Source organism: Thunnus maccoyii, chromosome 8, assembly GCF_910596095.1.
Source record: "Thunnus maccoyii chromosome 8, fThuMac1.1, whole genome shotgun sequence".
NCBI lineage: Eukaryota > Metazoa > Chordata > Actinopteri > Scombriformes > Scombridae > Thunnus > Thunnus maccoyii.
Window position 1 is genome coordinate 28,768,966 of NC_056540.1, and position 22,289 is coordinate 28,791,254.

The 22,289-nt window shown below is 40.6% G+C and overlaps 1 protein-coding gene across 2 annotated transcripts in view; it reads right to left on the reverse strand.

Moving 5' to 3' along the window:
- ankrd50 (ankyrin repeat domain 50) overlaps positions 1-21,977 on the reverse strand; it is a 37,572-nt gene extending 15,595 nt beyond the window's left edge. The window contains exons 1-3 of one of the 2 annotated variants that reach the window (XM_042418718.1): positions 21,713-21,977; positions 19,169-19,949; positions 5,822-6,054 (exon numbers count right to left, since the gene is read on the reverse strand). In XM_042418718.1, coding sequence (XP_042274652.1) covers positions 5,822-6,054; positions 19,169-19,674 — 739 coding nt within the window. In that variant the 5' untranslated portion in view covers positions 19,675-19,949; positions 21,713-21,977. Of the gene's footprint in view, positions 1-5,821; positions 6,055-19,168; positions 20,300-21,712 lie in introns of both variants that reach the window. The other variant, XM_042418717.1, reaches the window with a different exon arrangement.
- Positions 21,978-22,289: the final 312 nt, after the last annotated feature.

The window sequence follows — 22,289 nt, forward strand, 5'->3', positions numbered from 1 at the left end:
CCGCTTTCACTACGACCCCATGTTTATTTACATCTCCAGACTTTTAAAATCTTATAGTCCGAGATAGTGCAGGAAGGCTTAATCAAAACTCAGTGGTCATATAGAGTGAGTCAGCCAGAGGGGATACTCTGCAAATTTTCTTGTACTCCTCCTCACAAACAGAACGGTCTTTGTTTGTGAGGCATTAGCCGAGCGGATGCGAATGAGGCATTCTGCTGCAGAAGTCAGAATGCCTCCTTCTTCCTGCTCGGTCTCAGAGGTGTTGAAAACTTCCCAAAGCACATTCCAGTGTGAGACAGACACAAGGAATAACAGTTGAGTAAGGAAAGAGTAATACAGAGTTTTTGCTCCTGGGGAAGAGTCATCATCTTTTAGGAAAAAAAACCAACAACAACAAACATTCCTACTGATGCAGATAGTATGCGTCAGACTCAAGTGAATAAAGCACAAATCAAAGACAACAGAAACTCTTCAGTTTGTTTTTCTTTCTATTTCTTCAAAGGGGATCCTAAATACTTAAAAATAATCTTGAGAGCATCACAGCAGACTTCAGATCCAGCAACTTCTCTGCAAAAACGGCCTCGTAGTTAAAGGTCATTCCTCAAACTTTATCGACACTATATTCACAGAACCACAAAGTTCCCATCACCGCAGACCAGAGTATACTGGGAAACCCACACAACCTCCACCCCAGACAAAGTAGGCCGCTCATATAAAATAGAAGTTGGCTTTGCACAGAGCATGAAAGTGGAGTCTTTTGGCAGGTCACTGCCATCTCTGACTTGTAAACAATATGGAGGGTATTTTTAGGGGACACTTGGCCTCAATATGATACTCTGGAGTCCTTTGGTCTATTTTAGGTCCGCTGCTGCATGAATAAGGAGTATTCGCATTGCTGTATTCATGATATGTCGCACGAGCTAACAGAGGACAAATTGGGTGAGTGTGTTTGTCTTAGGGGTCGACCGATTATCGGATCCGATATTTAGCATTTGCACGATTATTGGAATTGTTACTTTTTTATCCAGTTGCCAATAAAACAAGTTAATTTTAAAATGCGCTACTTTGGCTCTGATGAAGCCTCTTCTCTCTCTGTCTGTTGTCACCATTCTGTAGTCTTGAGCAATATCCCGCCCACAGCACTATATGATTGGTTACACGTCATGAGTAGGCTAATAGCCAATCAACACTGAAGGCTACTTCATACTGCAGACTGGAGCTGTATGTCGAAGCAGCAGATATTGCCAAAGTTACAATAAACATCACAATCAATAATGCACTTTGTTGCAGTGATAAACAGTTAACTATAAGAAGATAATAATGTAACATTATTTGCTCGTATGACTTGATGTTTTTACACGTTATAGGTAGCCAATGTTCATAATAACGTCAGATAATGTTGAGTCTCGTAGAGCTAACCTGAATGAAATAGCAAATGTCAACAAGTTCATTTGTTGATCTATAATTTAGCTAGCTGACTAGCAAAAAAAAAAGGGCTTTAACGTTATTTTCTTGCACATGGCTTACCAGGACAGGTCATAATCTCAACCCACGACTACTAGTGATGTCACTGAAGCTGCATCTGACTCTGTTTCTTGTAGACATGTGCAGGATATTGTTGTTAAAGACTAAATAATAACTTCATTTATATAGCACCTTTAAAAACAGAGTTTGCTTTGATAGACGAAGCAAACGCAGTACGATACAAGAACAAAGACACACGACACAGAAAGCAATAACAAGTCCAACATTAAGAAGACAACAGTAGAAGACAATGAAAAAAAGACTTAATGGGACTGCATCTCAGGCCTGTGTTAATCCATACATAGATGCTGTACAGTTGTCAGAGTTGAACAGTCAATTCTCTTTTTTTTTTTTTTGCTCATCACCCTCGTCTGTTCGGAGCGAGCGTGTCTTCAGTGAAGTCTCTGCGATTTATGAGAGGAACAGAAGCCGTCTAATTGGAGAGCACGCTGAGCAAATCTGCTTTCTGCACCACAATCTGCTGCTGCTGCTGAATCGGGACTACTTATTAAGACTCGAATTTCAGTTACAAATTTAACTTTTTCCAGTTTTATTTAGTTTTACTTTATAAAACTTCAGAAGGCTGTTTTATTTACTTATTCATTCATTCATTTATTCATTTATTTATTATTGATTTATTTGTTGTGAAATTTCAGTTCACTTGATAAGATGCTGCTGGGAACCAACTGCACTTTTTTGTTTTAATGTTGAAAGTTCTCGTTTGTGTTATTCTAAATTGTGACACCAAGATTTTAATTTTACTGCAAATGCATATGGATCCAAAATATTGATTATCTGTGTCCTTGATTACTAATAATTGGTATCAGCCCTGAAAGAAACATATCGGTCGACCTCTAGTTTGTGTGCATGTTTATATCCGCCTGTGAGCAGAAAGCAGCCAGTCTTGCAGAAGAATTTCGAGTGTTGAACTAAAAGCGGAAGGCTGAATCTGGACAAAACAAAGACGCTGCTAAAAGCATCAGCGGAGGAGAAAGGCCAAAGCTTATTGTAGGTTTCTAGGAGCATCTCAATGCTCAAACTAAATAGGACTCAACTATACAAAGCACTAAATCTAGAACAGGATGTTCACATCAACACAAGCAACTCTACAAAAAAAAAAAAAAAAAAAAAAAGAAAGTCATATATGCCCTTCACTCCTTTCAAACGGGGGCATCATATCTGATGTGTGAGTCTGGCTGTGTTCCTCTGTTCAAAAGGAGACTCGTTTTTTTATAAAAACCATTCGCTGGGCAACTGGAATATGAGCTTGATAAAAGCTTGGCCATCATCAAGGAAGCCGTGAGCGCCAGTCGAGCGTGCGAACGAGCGAGCGTGCATGCTTGCTTCAAGAAGAAAGAAAGAAAGACAGAAAGACAGAAAGAAAGAAAGAAAATAACTGCTGTAGATCAGATTGTTCCAACATGAATTTCCTTTCAAACCATATCAAAAACAAAAAGAACAGACAGCTCATCAGCCAGCAACATGAGAGGAGAAAAGGCAAATAGGCAAATCACACAACTCCCTGAGACACTCTGAAGTAAGTTACAGATAAAAATTTCCCATTAGCATTTACATCTGTGGCTTACACGGCTATATATATATTCCCCCCGGTGACACTGTCAACTTTATGTGCAACAAAAATAAAAAAAAATCTGACGATTCAAATCATCCGTTCAGCCCAGTCACAGCAGACAGCCCACACACACACCGCAGAATAAACCAGAAAATACAATTTAATGCAAATGGCTTCTGAAAAGGGATATCAAATATAAAACTTATTCTAACGTCTGTGTTGTCTCTGGGCTCAAAGTTTTTTGGAAAATGCTGTGAGGATGCTATATTATGCTACACTCCTGTAGCAATCCAGAATCTAATCTACTTCAGGCACCTACATGAAAGCTTTGATGTTAGAAGGAAAGCGTGGGAGGGCATGTCTTTGTGATTATGAAGTGGGCAGCTTGCATCACACTTGGTTTGTTGAATTAGATGCATGACGCCCACTTAAAAAAGTCAAAGTGAGTTCTGGTGTCCTAAAACCCAACACCCCCCTCCTCCCCTCCCCCGTCACTGTCAACACTAATCAGATCTAGACTCATCTAAACTACACTTACAGCACTCTGACACCTACATTTGAAGATTTCACTTAATCCTCGACGCAGCACCCGATCATTTACAACCTACTTTCAAACTGTATTGTTGAGTTAAGGTGTAAACACATGACAATCGTTCTAATGGGACACAGGTGCCCAAATTATACCCGATCAATACACAAATACATTTTAAAGGAGGATTTGGTTCTTAAAGCTCTGCTAGCGGTCCGCTAATTCCATCTTTACACCCAACCGGACCAACTGACCTGCCTTCCTCACAACTGCAATCACTCTATTTTCAGTTCTTATAAATAGTAGAAGTATTTTCAGTGCTTAAGTATCTTACTCTTCAGCACAGAGGAACAGACAATGGAAACAGTATAAAAATACCTGCTATAATTAGATTAAACCAAACCATGTTTTGAAGTCATTTTTACTATTTTTACTAATGGTGAACAACAACAGGTCGGCAGTTACACTTGACAAAACAATTCAGTGTAATCGAACTATTCCAATAATGACTATTTGGTTGAAAGACATTGTTTAAAATGAAAACATAATAATTGACAGCATCAAATAACATAATGGCGAGATCCAGGATGTAAGAATTATGATTAATAGGTTCGTTTAGAATAAAAATGCAGAATATTTCCAGCTACTTAAATGTGATATGATAGTAATTTTGAAAAAGTGATTTTTCATTTTGACATGCCATAGAATGACTGATTAACTGATAAAGTAAAGAAAATAATTGTCAGACTGATCCATGATGAAGATAATTGTTACTTAATCGCATTTTTTGTTTTATAATACTGTAAATGGAAAATAAAGCATTCAAACTGACATGTAAATGATCAGTTTTGTTTTCATTTAGATTTATTGAAAGCCAGCTGGTGTAAAACATGCCTACGCACCTCGCCGTCAAGCTTCTACTACACCTGCAAAACATTATGGCAAACTACTGAACATATGCCAGAGTGTGAGTTTACCACCCACTTAAAGCCAAACGCTGGTCAAGCTGGTTGCTGGCGCTAGACAAACGTGTTAGTCTCGCCGGTAATATTCTGAGACAGTAACATCTGAAACCCTCATATGTGTGTTTACTTTTATCTTCATCTTAAAAAAGGTCCCTATTGTCCACTGTACTCTCTCTCTCCATAACTGAGACGGATCAAAGCAAAACAGTATCATTCCTGCATGACACAGAACACAACAGCTTCTAAAAGGTTCAACAAAGTTTGTATCATTCCTACGTGGTGACACAGCACGAGCAACTCCACAGAGAAAAAAATATGAAGACCAAGCCGAGAGTTAAACCTTCTTTTGACTCTATGCTGAAATGTCACAACCCCTGAGATGCAAACTGTGCAAAATTATAATATTGTCCTGAATTAATATTAATATTACAATAAATTAGGGACATTGTACCACACCTTTATGGGCACTGCACTATCATTTATGAGGTGGAAGGAGAAAACTACGTCATTCAGCCTTGAACCTGACATCATGCATTAACAGAACGGGGAGAAGCACAGGAACGACTGCTTGGACTGCTGCGATATTACGTAATGGTTTAAGAGGAAAGCCGAGGGCATGAGAAGCTCCCACATTCAGCGGCTTTGGAAAGGTAGAGGTACACACACACACACACACACATACACACACACACACACAGAGAGAGCAGTGCGAGCCTGCGGAGGAGACTTCCTCCCACACAATCAGGTTCTTGATTAATGTTATGCCAGCTCATCACCACAGAGTAGGCTGCTGGAGATAATAGCAGCTGGTATGGCGCGGTGTCATAGGACATAAAGGAAGCGCTGCAACTCTAACAGAGGTCTGCAGTGTTGACCCTAATCTCTTTGGGCATGTCGTGATGTTAGAAAGCCTTTTACATCTGTAGTGTTCAAACTGCGTTGGCAGAAAAGGAACCACGCTGCAGGCTTTGTTTGTAACCATATTTTCAGGTGAAATGTATCATATTAAGGCAGGAAAATAACCGCCGCTGAGCGGAACAAACATGGAGCTCGACTGACAAGTGCGTGTGTTATCTCTTACATCATACCGTCTCTTCACATCAGCTCAGGTTAGTTGTGATTAAGGTATCACATTTGAAAGTATTTTGATAATTAACCTCTTCACTTAGAAGAACGAGACCTTGATCGACTGACAGCGTAATTCTCTCGAGAGCGACGAAGGATATTTACCTGTGAAAAGTTTGGTGATGGCCTTGTTTTGTCTGCGTGCCGAGCAGATGAGCAGCAGCCAGGGAGGCAGGAACTCGTGATGGCTGGCCAGGAGCTCTGCGATGGTCCTGGGGGAGCCGGGGGACGACCGCTGCTCCCCCTCGCCCAGCTGACAGCCTTCGTCGATGGAGTCCACCAGCAGGAAGAGAGCCTGCTGGGGAGGCTTCACGCTCAGGAGAGGCAAGAGGACGCATCTGAGGAGAAATAAGAATGATGATGTTGTTAGGTTTTTTTATTCTGTGTCTGATAAGTTTTCACTTTTTGATAATTCGTTTCTGAAAGCTCCATATAATCTCATTGAGGTAATTCCCGTGGGCAGTACAAGAGGATTTTTGTGAGTTTTGCAGTAAAACTTCTAAATAAAACTGTCAAATAAACTAACAAGCTTACTTTTTTATGTTTGCTGTATGGACTTATTTCATAATACTGGCACCTTTGGCTCTTTATATGCTAAATTTGGTAAATACAACCAAAAAAGATTATTTTCTCCCTCATCCTCAACAACTCTGATATTGAAATGTTAATAAGTGGAATAAAATAATGATCCAGTTTCTATTGTTATCCTTCTCCGCATGGCGCAGGTTTAACTCCGGGATAAATCCGTCCCTAGCGGTTCGTTTGATGTGATGCAACAGCGCCGCTACGACGACACACAGCGACGGTGAACGAGAGGAGCGATTTTCTCGAGGCGTACAGATCTCACTTCATCAGTCTCAATTGGGAGAAAGAGTAGGCGTTTAAATATGTCTCCATCCGACCCAAAACTGCATCCATTAACTTGCCCACTACAGATCTGAGCTCATGAAAACATCCAGAGCAGATACAGTCATTTATAATTGAGTGGGCCTTTTTGTTTGACAGAAAACTTTGCCCGTGAGCTAAATATTCAGCCTTGAGATGATATCAAAAGACGTAGAGAAAGAGGAGTTTAACAACTATCATGACAAATAAACAATTTTTTTTTCCAAGTCTCAAAAACCTCCCTGCAACATTAATATTGATGTCTGAATATGAACGCCCATTAAAACCAGCCCTGTGGCGTCCTGTGATAAAGCAAACATGATGCACAGCGTTCTGTGGCGAGCATCACGTCGATACTCAGCCGAGTGCACAAGTCTAACAGTTTAAATGCTACATTAACCTTTTTATCAACGCGAAAAAACTGCCAGCCAGACATGTAATCTACATGCTCCAGTGCTAATGTGTAACAGTACACATAAAACTTCACTGAGGCTGTGTGGAGTTGTGTTTGTGCTGGCGGGAAACCTCCGTTCCGCTGTGACTGCCACCAACAGTTTAAAGTCAGCCATAAGACGTCCGTTTGGGGAAAATGTCATTTCCCAACTTGACTCATAAAATTACTTCCAGCTCGACTGGCAGCGATAAAGGATCTGAGGGTTTCATATTAGTGACATTTTAATCTGGGTCTAGGTTAATTAAACGTTTAAAAGGGGGGTTGAACAAATCAATTAATGAACCTGATTCAAGAGTAGAGACGGCTTCGGGGCCATCTGAGGCTTTTCATGGGTAGATGTCGCACATATAAAATTGGTCACCTTCCAGATGACGGGACGGTCTCTTTAACTACCACTCTTCCTTTAATGGAACCGACATTGCTTGTAAGCTTTGTCATAAAACACTAAAATACTGTTTTAATGAGACTTCCTTTGAATGCTCAACAGCCTGTCACTAACCCTGTGGCTCAGAAGCCATTCCCTTCCATTATTAGTTTACATTTTACCTAAAGTTCATTATCTTCAAGCACATGGGAGCAGAAATGGCTGGGGGTGAAGGTGTGTGTGTGTGCTTTAAGTCCAAAGTACTGGGACACACAGAAGAGGCCATGGACATACAGAGAGCGTATGGACACAAATTCCCTGTTTGACAACATTTTCCCAAAATTATGTCATGTAACATCATGCAGCCCTGATAACATTGCACACAATACACAGTGTGTCAAAGTAAAAAAAAAGATGTGAAAGTCTTGAAGGACAACTAAACTGGATTGAAAAGGTGTGAACTGATGATTCACACTATAAAACTGAGTTGCCTGCGTGTTATAAGGGTGATTTCCAAGTGTACAACTAACCTTTATTTAAAGCACTTGAAATTTTCTTAAATGGCAACCAATCTAGAGTAAAATTAGGGCTACAATTTAAGATCACTTTCCAAAATTAGACTAAACTGTGAACTGTTTTTTCTTATAACTTAATAACTATTTAATGTATTGTAACAGTTTCCAAAACCTCAAGGCAAAATCTTCAAATGTCTTGTTTTTGTCCAACAAGAAAAGTAAAAATATTCACTTTGTAATTATATAAAACAAATAAATGTAGCAAAAGCTGGAATCTTGCTTATCATCAAGTAATCAAGTAATCAAGTAGTGGTTTCAGGACTATATGAAAGCCTCCAGTGTAACTTCTCCTCTGGTAGACGATTAAACATGTTCTTGCAAAGCTTCTACAAACTTTCTCCAAGCAGCTGGATCTCTCAACTGGAGAGTTTAAAAAAAGAAGATAGTGAAGGCTCTCCAAACCTCACGCTCCGCTGTGATGTTGCTCAACCTTTCAGAAACACAGTCCATCACTCCTTCTGATGGTCACAGACCACAGAGAACCTGCAGTGCCATCTGGGAGCCTTTTGCAAAAAAAAGGAATGTCCATCCACAGGGGTGACTGTGTGTGAATGGTTGTGTCTGAGGCCATGTTGCCTACTGAGACAATCAAATCCACAGTGACAGCAAGTGGGCAAAACAAAGAGCCATTCTTCTCTCACAATTCAGCTACTTTCAAGCTGTCAAAGAGTCAAAAGACAAGGGTTGCAGACAAAGAAAACTCCACAGGATGCAGGAGATGGGGAGAAAATAAGCGCAAGAAAAAGCTGGTTTAGTTTTCCAGAGGAACCTGCGGCATACCTGAGCCAGAGAATTAAAAAAAAGTAATTCAGCCACACACACTGTGGTCTTGGACATTTATACTGGTTATTTGCTTTTCTCTCAAGGCCTCAACATATGCCCAAGTTGATGCCAATTGCTATTTAAGACAAGAAAAAAAAAAAAGAAAGAGAGGAGGGGGGAGGATGTGAAATGCATCTAATGCACTCACCATCTGTCATGTTGCGATCTCTGCTGCGGCAGCCGTCGCTCCCACCACAATGTGCAAAGTGAAGCTTTCAGTGTGACGTTTAGTGAAGATGTCTGGGCCCGACAGGGCAGCACCGGGCACCGAGCCAGCGTCTTACAAATTTACACAGTTCATTTTATAGAGCGGGCGCGGAGCCTGAAATCCATGCCACATACCCAAACAACACCACACACACACTCGCATAAACACTGACCGAGATACGGCGGAAGCTATAAACACACGAAAGGTTGAAATATGCGATTCATGTTCTGCCTTGACACTGCTCTATTAATGGAAGAAGGACCAGTTGGTGAGTTCTCTCAGCTTCAAACGGATCACAGCGCAGGGTGATAATGACAAAGCTTTCCACCACGGTCAGAGGAAAACCAGAGAGGCCTTTTCATTAGAAGAAACCCCCCCCCCCCATCACTTCATTTAGCATCGAGTCAATTGTTAAGAAGCCTGCTCAGCGTCTTTGCATAGTCAGGAGAGCTCGGAGCTGAACGACAACAGCTGACTCATGCACCAGCTCATCCAGAGTGAGAGAGAGACGACTATCTTGCAGACTCTTCCCTATGCAATTCATACATTATGTATGACTTCACTGCAAACGTCTCGTTCAGAGTTATCACCCCGATGAGGACAATAAGAGATGCTAAAAGCAAACGATCTAAACATCCAGGCTCAGACACTTTAACTGTATTCTTCCTGTTAAAATCGGCCATATGCTCTCGTTTCCTCCTCAATCTGTTATCATCTCGCTGCAGCTTTTATCTGACTGGACATAAACTCCAAATCTAAGGCTTCATTACAGCTTTTGTAAGCGCTGAATAAAGCTTTTTTTTTTTTTAGAAGCTTTTTTATAAATCAAGGGTTTGATGCAGAGTGGTTACACAGGAGCTGATCTGCAGTTATATAAGCTGCGGACAGACATATTTACATTAATTTGTGCTGAGAGCCTTTCATTAGATAGATAACCCTCTGAGAACGTCAACCTCGCAGCAGTAAATCAGTCAAAAATACAGAGATGGCTATTATGATCATTTATTCAAAATGACTGAGTGGAGAATTGTTAAGTTTGAATCACTGCATCGTGTCTAGACAGAAATGAACATAAAACCATGTCTGACATGAAGCTGGTTTGCCCACATTTCATATATCAGTGAGTTTTTTTGCTACACAGGTAGAGTTGAGAGCTGATTCCAGTCTGGATCCGGTTCAAACTCGGTAAACCCCGTGTCTGATCAAGATCTTAAAGTATCTTTTATCTCCTCCTTTTTGATTAGCAAAGAGCAAAGTATAAATCATTATGGTAGCCTTTTAGCTTAACAGCAAATGTGAAATCCACCTGAAAAAAACTTGAGTTTGAGTTTGTTATAACTTTAGTTAATCAAAACTATGAAAAGCTAACAGATTCTTTAAGGAGTCACATTTGATATGTTGATTCCAAACTAACCCCCAACCATATGCACATACTGCACTTCTCTCTATTAGGGCTGGTTATTGAACGTATCATATTTATTGTGTCCATAGCAATGAGTATCGATAACAAGTACCGTGTCAAGTACCAAAAAGTTGGCATAAAAACACTTTGAAGGTTCTTAAGACTTGTTTCCTAACACTATTTCCTGATGTAAATTATATTTTTTTGCCAAGTTTTGACTTTTTGGATGTTTATTAAGTCTTTCTATGGATATTTGTGTACAGGAAACATACATTTGAGAAGTGTGGTTTATTTTGTTACATGAACAAAAAATGTTTTTTTGTACAGAAACACATATTTGTTAGTAAGACATCAAAAAATAAATCATTGTGGTATTTGTCTCCACCACATACCTCACCTCAATCAGTGATCAAAGCACTTGTTTTCCACAAGCTGTCAAAGATAGATTACCTCATATAATGACATAACACAGTGAAAAACTCCAATCACATTTAAACGCTCCTGTAAGTGTTTAAAAAGTGCTTGTTTCTACTTTTTTTTTTTTTTTTTTTTTTTTTTTTTTAAACATGATGGATAAAGAGATAATTTGATCTCGGCTTAATGGATTTGCACAATCAATTCTGTGCTGGATCTCAAGCAGACAAATGCCTCCAGCTGTCTGAGAAACAATGTCCTGCAGTCTGCTTGGTCAGGGGGAACTGAGGAGCGCGTGAGAGACACATTTCGGGTGACTTACACACAAAAACTACTTTTTCAAAACAGTTCCTCATGATTGGCCCTTACTAATGTCCTTAAAATGACAAATTTAAGTTAATATCTGATGATCTTTGAGACAAAGTCTTATGATGTTTTTGATTGTGGATACTCTGGTCATGGGACTGGTCACATACAGTGATCTCATTGTTTCTGTAGAGACTGAAAGTGAGGGCTGCATCTGGAGTGTTGTCCATCTGAAATCTAAATCTCGTCCACACCCTTCAGCTACATCACACCAGATTGGTTGTCGAGTTGCCAAATTCTTGTTGAAAATATTAAAATCTGGCTCAGTCGTACTTGTTTACCCCTATTACTCAACCCATTAATGATTTGCAAAAGTGTAAACATACCGCACACTTCTTTTCTGTGCAGCACACATACCTCAGATAACTATTCCAAATCCCCCGAGCTCTTCCCAACCCAGACGAGGTGTGCATTCCTGGCCGGCTATCCAATACTGTCAAAGGAATCTGAAATTTCATCCTTTTCAACCCCCTCCCTCTACTCCCTCTTCTCCCCGCTGACACTGCTGCCACAGTTTGCCTCCAAAACACACTGTTCTCCTCTTGCTATCCTCACACTGCTGTCTATCTAAAGTGTGCACGAGCCTCGACACACACACACGCGCGCACAGTTTCGCAAGGATTTCAACACGGACAGGTAAACCTGCGAGGTGTCCGTTGCCCACCGGGGGAAGGATTACGTATACAGCTTCAGCCCAATTCAACAGATTTCTGTTAACAAAAGACGGCAGTTTGAGCTGTCTGGCACAGGATAGATGAGCGATTAAGTCAATCGTCACAAATTGTAATTGACAACAACCTTAATAATTGATTAAAGGCCCTGAAAACAGCTTCTTACTATGAAAGCTGAGGTCTTCCACCCCCCCCCCCCCCCCCCAAAAAAAAAAATCTGCCAACGTTAGAATGGTTTTGATTATTTTACAGATGACATCTCTGGATTTCTGTTTATGTGCTTGCTTTTCTAACTGCTTTGCTTTGAGCAGGCTTCAGTTGGAAAAAGGTGATGTCACATGTTTACACCCACCAATCAGAGTTACGCAGTACTAAATCAAAGAGCGATGACAGCTGTGGGGTGTTGTTGCTTATGTTACCATGCGACTATCAACTAAATGTGATGAAAATACACCCATTAGCTGACTGTTTTTTTTTTTTACCTTAAAACTCTTACTAAATAATAAATTATCATTGCTTATTTAGTAATGAATATTTAATGTTATCTAGAAACAGTTACAATTTAAAACCAAGTGTTCAGGGACTTTAACCAGATTGGTAATTTATCAAGCAAAAATGGCAAACTCTCATTGGTCCAAGCTTCTCAAAAGTAAGGATTTCCTGCTTCCATCTCTTCTATATCACTGTAAACTGAATACTTTCCATGTGGGACTATGTGTCACATCGACCACATGAACAACTTAAAAACTTAACTACGGGTTCTAGAAACATATGATGACCATTTTTTTATTTTTAGATATTTTATAGACTATATTATTATTCAGACTGTTACAACAGCAAGTTATAGCCATAGACTCTCTGACTCCTGAATGAGTCGAAATGCAAATCTTCTTTTTTTAACCAGCCGTTATTCAAGGTTGGGTACCTCCATATATGAGCTTTATTTATTGAGTGGGATAACAATAACATAAATGAGTTATGTACACCCACACAAGCACGTAGGCTCATCCACACACACACACACACACACACAAATAAACCCTTGCATAAACACACACACACACCGCTCGCCGGTGGTATGGAGACAGAGACTGGCCTCAGATTGCTGAGTCATCGTTGCAGCCGCACCAGTGCTGCTGCTGTTTCTCCTCATCTGCTCAACTGGAGTTGATGCGTCACACTGGGAGCTTTTTTTTTTTTTTTTTTTTTTTTGTTTCTAAAACGTGGCCCTAATCTGCAGCGAGTTTTCCACAGCCGTGCACCACATGAAAGGCACAGACCGCTTTCATTTAGCGTCCCTTAACCTCAATAAGTAGGGCAGCCCGATGTGCAACAGTCAAAAAATCAACACAAAAGAAAAAAAATAACCCAAAGCTCCCTTTCCAGCCTAAAAAAAATGCTTTGGTTGGTTTTAGTTGAGATTGAAATGGGCTCAAACTTTGAATTCTGTTCAAAATCAGACAAAAAGAGGCAACGAAAACATGCGAAATGACAGTTTTCCATTAATTTCACGTTATTAAAGGGTTTCTCTCTTTTTTAAGTAACTGTTAGATCACATGATGTCCAATCATTCTTATAAACGTCTTCAGATTTATTTACATCTCTGGCTTTGCAACTCACAATTTCCTACATCACCGGGAGCCAATAACGGCAATTCGCTGTCAAAAATGTTCTAAAAAAAGTAAGCAGTGAGCCAGTAATGCCATATTGTTTTGTAAAATGACAACTTAAAAAAGCCAAGCAATAATCATGTTCTCTGGAGGCTACCGGACTAGATCTAATCATGCTTCTGTTTTGATTAATGTCACTACTTATCTAAATTACCAACAGTGATTTGGAACAAAGTAACGGGCAAAGTTTTACAAAGAAACGCTTGATGTGGCTGCCAGAAAAAAATAAAATAAATAAATAAATAAAATAACATTTCTTTCTTGTAGAAAAATATCCAAATCTGCAGCATCAATTTCTTACACAGTGAAGGATTAAAACACTGCCAAGGAACTTCAGATCTTGTTCACAAATTTAAGCCGCAGCCATTCATCATTTCTTAAGTCTGTGCCCTTTGCACAGAAACGAGAAATTTGTCCAGCTGCAATTGAAGCCTAATGCTCGGTGGAGAACAGCCCGACAACAGAGCCACGTAAAGTAACACCTAGACTAAAAGGCAGTTTTTGTCCCATCAGCGAAAAAAAAAAAAAAAACTGTTGCCTTTAGTTTGACCCACATGACTGGGTTAATTCCACCTATTTGAAGCCGGCTCTTTTGTCCTGAAAGGAGAAAGTGAGGCATGTTAGGAGGGCAGGAGGCTGTCTGCTTGTTGAAAACACATGGACTCATTAAAAACTAGAGAACTCCAGTCAAAACATGGCAGTGGCCTTTGATAGAGCCAAGACAGAGACTAATGCAGATGTGATAAAGAAAGAGGAATGTGCTTTGGCTTTGTCTACAAATAAAATCCTTGATGATACACTACAACCAAAGACTCAAACCCTTCAGATAGCACTGATGGCAATGAATTTGACCCATCCGAGCAGTCTGTGCACTTCAAGTATCAAGTCTGTTGTGTGAACAAGACGTCAGCTTTTCCTGGTAGACTTCAAGTAGAAGACGAGCAAACTGAAAGGTGAAACTGCCTTTTGTCTGAACAACTGTGGCTCATGACCTTTGCTGCCCTGCTAATTAATTTTAGTAATGCATGACATGAAACATTTTATTAGGACCGGGCTGTATGGCTGGAATTGATATTGCACTATTAATATTAATTCATATTTTCCAATAATGTTATCATAATATGGCAGATGTATGCAACATCCCACATGAACTCATCTAACTGATGTTCAAAGCAATTAAATATGTTCCACTATTATGTATTACATGACCCCAAACTCTGTGTGTGTAATACTTCAGTGCCAATATTGTTTCTGATTGCAGCTTGGGGAACAGAAATTCACATAATATGAATATATATAATATAATATGAACATTTCATCGCTATACAATACATTCTAGTATCCGTATTCAGAAAATGTAACAACCGACATTACACTAGCTTGATTAACTTGTCCATTTTACCCACTTCAAAGTGAATAGGAACAGTTCTTCTACCATTACTACTACTAGAACAGTGATAGAGAGAACATTTACTCAATATATTTAAGTACAATTTGTACTGTAGGAGTGTCAAAGAGTGTCCTATGTAATATTTACAGGAATTTATGAGTTTTAATAGCAAGAGGAGTTTACATTCTACACTTACATATGTGGTTGTTTAAGGTTCATTTTGATGTTTTTAGATAAAATAACAGAACAGTTTGAGCGTGTTTGATGTAGGGATGTCAGTTTCTGTTAATTTTGCTGTCGATAGACACCCTTTCCGGTTAATTTTTAAGAAAAGTTGTGATATAGCTTTCATTTGTGAGAGATGTCCAGCAGTAGGTTGTCAGAGCTAGCTTGTCTACCTTAGCTAGCTTGACTTTTAGCTCATCCTTCTTCACTTCAAAGTGTTTTTCCATGTGTTTAGTCACAGTGGCTCTCAAAAGCATAACATACTCGGGCTCAAGGTACCACACTCTACCACACTGATTGGCAGCATATCAGTCTCAATCGTCCAGCACACCAACTGTGTGATGGCCTCCGACTGGCACGCATCACACTTTCTCCCCCGGCTAGCAGAGATGTGATCTTTGGCTACGACAGCGAACCATCCTCACACATGGCAGCCGGGTGTTTGTTCTTAATGTAGTACAGCATAGTGCTAGTACCATATTGGCCCAAATATATGGTGACCCTGATTATAAGATGATCTTTTCCACCAACTGTTTTTGGAAAAATAACGTTACTTTTTGAATATAATTTACATCATAGTATAGTAACATACTCACATACTCTCCTACCAGGCTCCTGGAAGCAGTCAAAAACCATTTTCTCCAGCTGTTAGCATTTATACGACCGCCTGTTTGTCTTTTTGAACTACTCATCATCCGTGACAGTGGTATTTGGCAGCTTGACATATTCCGTTTCTACAGTAGAGACATCGGAAGACGCTTTGGACTTGTTTTCTCTCGTCGAGAATTTATTTCCTCCAGAAAAAACATGTTACACTAGCCTTCAGAAAGTCCTGCAGGTTAAACTGAACTAACAAAACACTTTCAGGGCTGACTGACTCTAATACACTCACTATATACAAACTATAAGACACTTGCTAGCCTAGCAACATTAAGGCTACAAACAACCCATGATGCAACACTCTGTGTAGGAGTTGGTTTTACACCAGTACTTTATCCAAAAAGAATATCTGATGTTGTGAACACAATTGTCTAGCTGTAAGTGAAATGTATATGCAAGATAATCTATTGACCAATATGCGTAGCGGGTCAAAAATATTCTAGGCAGTTAACCGATTAACCACTGACATCCCTAGTCGATGGCTAGTCAACAATTTCTTAGGTGGGTGCGGTTCTGCTGAGGGAATAGGGCCTCTTTTTTGGGCGACTTTATACTTTTTCACTACCTTTAAGAGGTAAACATTGTACTTATTTTCTCCACTACATTTATCTGCCATTTATCTATAGTTACTAGTTACATTGCAGATCCTTTTTTATACACAAAACATATGATCAGCTTGTAAAAACTGATGCATTGTTACAGATTAAACTACGCAAACATTTAACAGTAAATTATGTAGTTCAGACAAAGCTCCACTTCAACCTGCTACTACCTTACAATACTGATACCAGTAAATAATATCTAATAAAGAACATATTTAAAGCAGCCATTCTTTTTAATGTTTACTTTGATACTTTCATATATTCTGCTAATAAGATGCCTGTAATTCTACTGAATCAACTACTCACCTCAGTTATGTCATATGTTTTGACTGTTCTTATTTACATATTTGTATATAGTGACAACACAGCTGAGGTGATAAAAATATATATATTAAAATGGGAGAAAAGTGTAAGTGGAGGGAATTTATTGATACAGAATTAAAAAATAATGATTAAAATGTCAAAAGTCTCGTTGCAGATGCACCGATGGGAAAAGCAATGATCAAGTTGTACAGAGTGGACGTAAACCCGTGTCTGAACCAGTTTCAGTGTATTAACACGCGACTGGTGATTACTATCAACAAACAGACTTGTTTGTCTTTGACTAGGCTAAAGAATTTGGCAGGGCCTCTTGCATTCACCCACTAGCTAACGTTTAAAATCACAGCTGGAAGGGGGTTGGTGGGGGTTAAAAGCTCCCCCCAAAAAAATCTGTGTTAAACAAGACCCTTAACTAAATGAAACCCATATAACTTTTACAGAGTAAAGTACAGCCCTGAATCTGTTCAATCAAAACAAGCGCACCCCTCTGTGAATTTTTTATTCCTGATGTAAATTAGGGGCCATAATGCTGGAATAATAATAAAGTTTTACACCCCTTTTATTTCTTGCCCTGTTTTTATTTTTATTTTTTTTAACGTCACTGCCAGATACAGCTGACAATCTTGGCTTCCTGAAACCAGATAGCATCTACAACACCAGGGGAGCTGTTAAGATTATTTGTGTACAACAGTGCCTGGGACGCTTTTACACCTGAGATGGCGATAAGGCATTCACCGAAGTGCGTATTTGGCTCAAAAACAAAACAGGCTGTGATGATAAGCCTTGTGTCTTTGTTGCTCGCAGATTTAGAGCCCATGGGGTTTTAAGTGCTCAGAATATTTGCCTCATGAGGCGAAGTTGAGCTAATGTGACTGTCTGCGAAAAGGCCCTCGACATCCACTGTGACACAGAGCAGAGCTGAAGTGAGAAGTCCGTCCCTGCTGGGTTCAGTCTTTGTTTATGTCCCTATGATAACCTGCCTTTTATCTGAGAGGGTCAAACTGAAGTCAGAGTCATCGGTAGAAGCGGCGTGATTAGGAGCAGATGACAAGGGAAGCAATCACTTCCTTGGGAACAAGTGTGGTAAAAAAAAAAAAAAAAAAAAAAAAAAAAGAAGCGTGGGTTGAGCTGTTGACTCTAGTGAACGTTTAAAAAATGATTTACCTTGCTGAACGTTTGACCTACTTTTCCCCTCCCTCTCCCCGTGTGTGATGTTGAGGTGGTGCAATAAGCGTCACCAGATGGCCAGACAAGAAACGTGAGTGTATGTTCAGCGCTGCATTCCAGCCTGTGTTGTACAGACTGCCTGACCTATACTGTGTAGACAAGTCGTGCAAGTAACCCACATGCACACACGCTCATGCGCAGCTCCTTTTAAAGCCTCTGCCTACAATAACAGTCCATCTTGATCGCGTTACATGCCCGGGCAGGGCGCTGTAAGTCCACAAGCCGACTGTACTTCAGTTTCACATGTGCACTTTATCGTTCTGCGGCGCAGTCACTAAGGTCAGCCGGTAAAGTCGCTCAGTGAGTGAGTTGCAGTTCAAACCTCCTTCCTCATTGAGTCTCTGGCCACCTGAGCTCGGCTGCGACTTAAAAATATCTGACCTTTCTTGAATCAGAAGCCAAGCAGGGACAGTCCCACCCAGCATGCCACACCGGGGGGGAAAACCAACAAAACCATGACATCAAATAAGTTGAGAGGCTGCTGAGGCGGAGCTATGCGATGAGTGTGAGCAGCAGTAAAAAAAAAAAAAAAAAAAAGGGGGGGGAGGGGTGCATCAGGGTCAGGAGGTGGAGTGGGGAGGTAGGGGGAGGGGTTGGCTTTGCGTTTTACATTTCTAGGCAAACCAGATTCCTAGATTTCCAACATTACCTGGAAACACCAGAGAGGTGTATGAGGGTCAGCACTGCATGTTTTTAAGGAAGATGTTACAAAGACAGACATGCATCATGTCGGGTAAAGAATATGCACTTTTCCCCAACACAAAACAGCAGGTTACATGTAGAGCTGCAACAAGCAATTATTTTCATTTATGATTTATGTCTTTTTTCAATTATTTGTTTAGTCTTAAAGATAAAAATACCAAAAGGTGACATTTTCAAACAGCTCTTTTTATCCAAACAACAGCCTGAAACTCAAAAATATTAAATGTATAATGATATAAAAACAGGGAAAAGCAGCAAATCCTCACATTTGAGAAGCAAGAACAAGCAAATGTTTGGTATTTTTGCTTGAAACAATGGATTATCAAAATTATTGTCTTCTAGTCTTCTGTCGATCAACTAATCATTTCAGCATTACTTTCACGGATTCATTCCTCCTCTGTCTGGTCTGAGTACCAATCAGTGAAATCACCTGGTTATAGTTGTTTTAAAAGAACAAGGTAAAGAGGAATATGATTGTGTGTGTGTGTCCTTACCTCTTGAAAGCCTCTGTAGGGTTCCTCTCACACTCTCCAGGCTGCAAAGTGCTCTGCACAGCTGGGTCGCGGACCTTCTCCTCGTATCCCGGCACCAGCCCGCTGCGGCAGATCTGAGCCACCAGACCTCGGATGAACCCGCCGACACACAGCGTGTCTGAGTCGTCTGCCCGGCAGAAGTGGAAAGCCAGGCTCTGCTGGTGCAGACCCCGGTGGGATCCCTGGGTCGACGTGGGCCATAACAGCTCTGTGCAAAGTGCAGTTTTCCCGCTTCCTGGGCCTCCTACCAGCAACACCCCCCAGGAGCTACCTGTTTTTGCAGAACCTGCTGTAAGGCTGCCGGGGTTAGACGCACCCCCACCGGGCGTCAGCGGAGGCTGCTTACTGGGAGTGCTGGTCACTCCACTGAGGCTGTTGGTTTTCTCCTGGAGGCAATGCTGGATCTTATGGAAGACCCACTCCCGGCAGTAAAAGCGTTTCCCCTGCAGCAAACTGGTTTGAGCCATTTTGATCTTGTGCTGCTGTTCCACCTATTCCTCCTCTTCATAGGGGTCCCTTCATTCTGCCCCTCACATTTTCATCTCCAACAAAGGCTGGCTGTAAATTCGAACATCCATTACGTCGGCTGCAAAAGTGCCTCTCAGAAAGCAGGTTGCACTTTAGCCGTCCTTGGTGGTAGTGCTGGGAAGAAGCCAAAATGAATGCAACTTGAGTGAAAGTAGAGAGGAGCCGCTGCAGATGGCAGGAAAAAGGAGCTGAGCTATGGTGCGTTACTGAATATCTAGGTCAAAAATAAAAAAAGAAAATCAAAATTGAGGCTCAAACCATAGATTTTCCACCAACTTTTTCCACAGCTTTCCCACTGGTTGTACTGAGTGCTCCTTGTTATTATGAGTGTGTTGCTTTAGCATGGCGCTGGGCATGGCAGGGCACCCAGCTCTTGAGTGCATCCACTAGCAAACTCAAGCCACCGCTTGATACAATTAGCCATGGGAGTTGCTGATATATTTCCGCTGATGCATTTCAGATGCTACCGGGGGTAACCAAAGCGTGTTTCCATTACATTAACATGGACGAGACTGCCAGTGCAGAGTCAATTTCTCCAATAACATTCTAAGTCTGGCTTTTCCCCTGGAAAACAGAGACAGACATGAAGGCTAAATTAGGACAGAAATCAAATACAACTTGCTGTATGCTAATTAGCCTTCTAAATTACTAAAGCACAGTGATTGGTGAGAGATATAATTTACTGTTTTGGAGCAGAGTAAATACAAAAAAATGGGTACGCAACAATCCAGGCAGGTTTTTCAAAACACATGCACATGTAAACTGCAACAGTTTGACGCTACCTTTTATGATGCATGATACTATTTTAGATTTTGTTCAACCTACAACGAAGGGTTAACTCTGTTCCTCCAGTTACAAAAGGTGGGTAAGTTGGTTGCTTTTATCCTCCACTACCCACATCACTGCCTGCCCTGCAACTAAATTCTTGGCAGGGGATCGTCCAGTTTCTCTAGTCGATCCACTGATCCCCCCTTCCTTCCTATGTGGCTTTAAATCCCAAACAGTCCACATCCGTCCTGAACTGTAGGGGGGGAAAAGTCCAAATGAGAGGACCCCCCTTTCCTGCACTTACAGGGGCTGGTTACATGGGTGGAAGTGCAAGTTAACCCCACCTAAAAAAAAAATCGGCTTTAGACCTTTAGACAAAAATCTAGCAGACTTCCATCCAGAGTATAGCCTCTATGATAGTCAGTGATTAGGAAATGGTGTTGAGTGCCATGATGATGGATCTTTAAAAGGGGAAAGGTATTAAATCTAAGCTTTTCTTGATTAGATGTCTGTTGCTTTTTGATTAACTGCAGTTTTACCACCTTTTTATTTAGCTCCTCATCACTGCTTACAACTCTGCTTCTCAATACTGGAGCAAATGCAGCCTCTCCAGCCAAGAAAACACACACACACACACACACACACACACACACAGTCTTTCTGGTTACTTTGTAACGCTGCCAAATAACAAGGTTTCACACAGGCTGCGATACATTTTCACCTTTCTGTCTTCCTAAGGCGCTCCCTGCCTTCTCCCTTTGCCTCCAACACTATGCTTTTCGAAATAGATGTTAAATATATCAAGGGTCAGCTGTGTTTTGAGGCGGGGGGCGACAAATATTCTATCAGAGCAAACGACACGAATTGACTCCAGTGACTGAAAAGCAGCACGAGTCTTTTGTATGGCCAGACAAACCTCACCCATTTCAGATTGGATACAATTTACACCTATGGGGGCTTTTTTAAAAAAAAAAAAAAAAAAAAAAAGCCAGACTAGCTAACAATTGCATGCATTTTTAGCTACAAAAGACCACATATAAACGTTGAATGTAGCCTGTCCTGTTACTGCAGTCAACCAAAACTATTCCTTAAACTTCAATTAAGCCAATTGTGGAGCGTTTCACTATTTTTGCTACAGTTTCAAATGTCTCTCCCTCTCTCTCTCTCGCTCTCTCTCTCTCTCTCAGCCCCAAACGGTTTTCCTCTCACCTCTTGCCGATTCCTCTTGGTGTTTTTTGGGGGGGTTGCTGTGTCTGTAGTCAACACCCTTTCTGTCCACGTTAAAAACAAACGCTTCGCACGAACCATTCGACCGTTTGGACCGGTGCAATTCAAAGCTCAAATTTGTGCATTTGAGCAACGTTGGTGTCTTTCTTTGAGTCGGTCTTTTTCAGTCGGTGTCGGCTCCTCCTGCTGCCCGACACAGCTCCACAGTGAGCCCAGCCGACTGACTCTCCGCCTCCCAACACTCCACATCTCTCTCCACTGCATGCAGAGCACACACCAGTGAGCGGCGCAAGGTCTTGTGGGAGTTGGTGTTTTAGCCTCTTGTCGCCATTAGTTAAATATGAGGACAATACACGTTTAATAATTTTACATTATATATTATCTTCTCATTAAGTCGGCTCTTTATTCAGTAATTAACATAATAAAAAACATACTTCTTATATTTATTCTTATATTTATTCTTATAATAGTTTATAATTTGAAAGTTTATTAATATTAAAATAGCCCAATAAAAGTAGCGAAAATCTCTAATTGCTATAATAACGATTATTTTCATTAT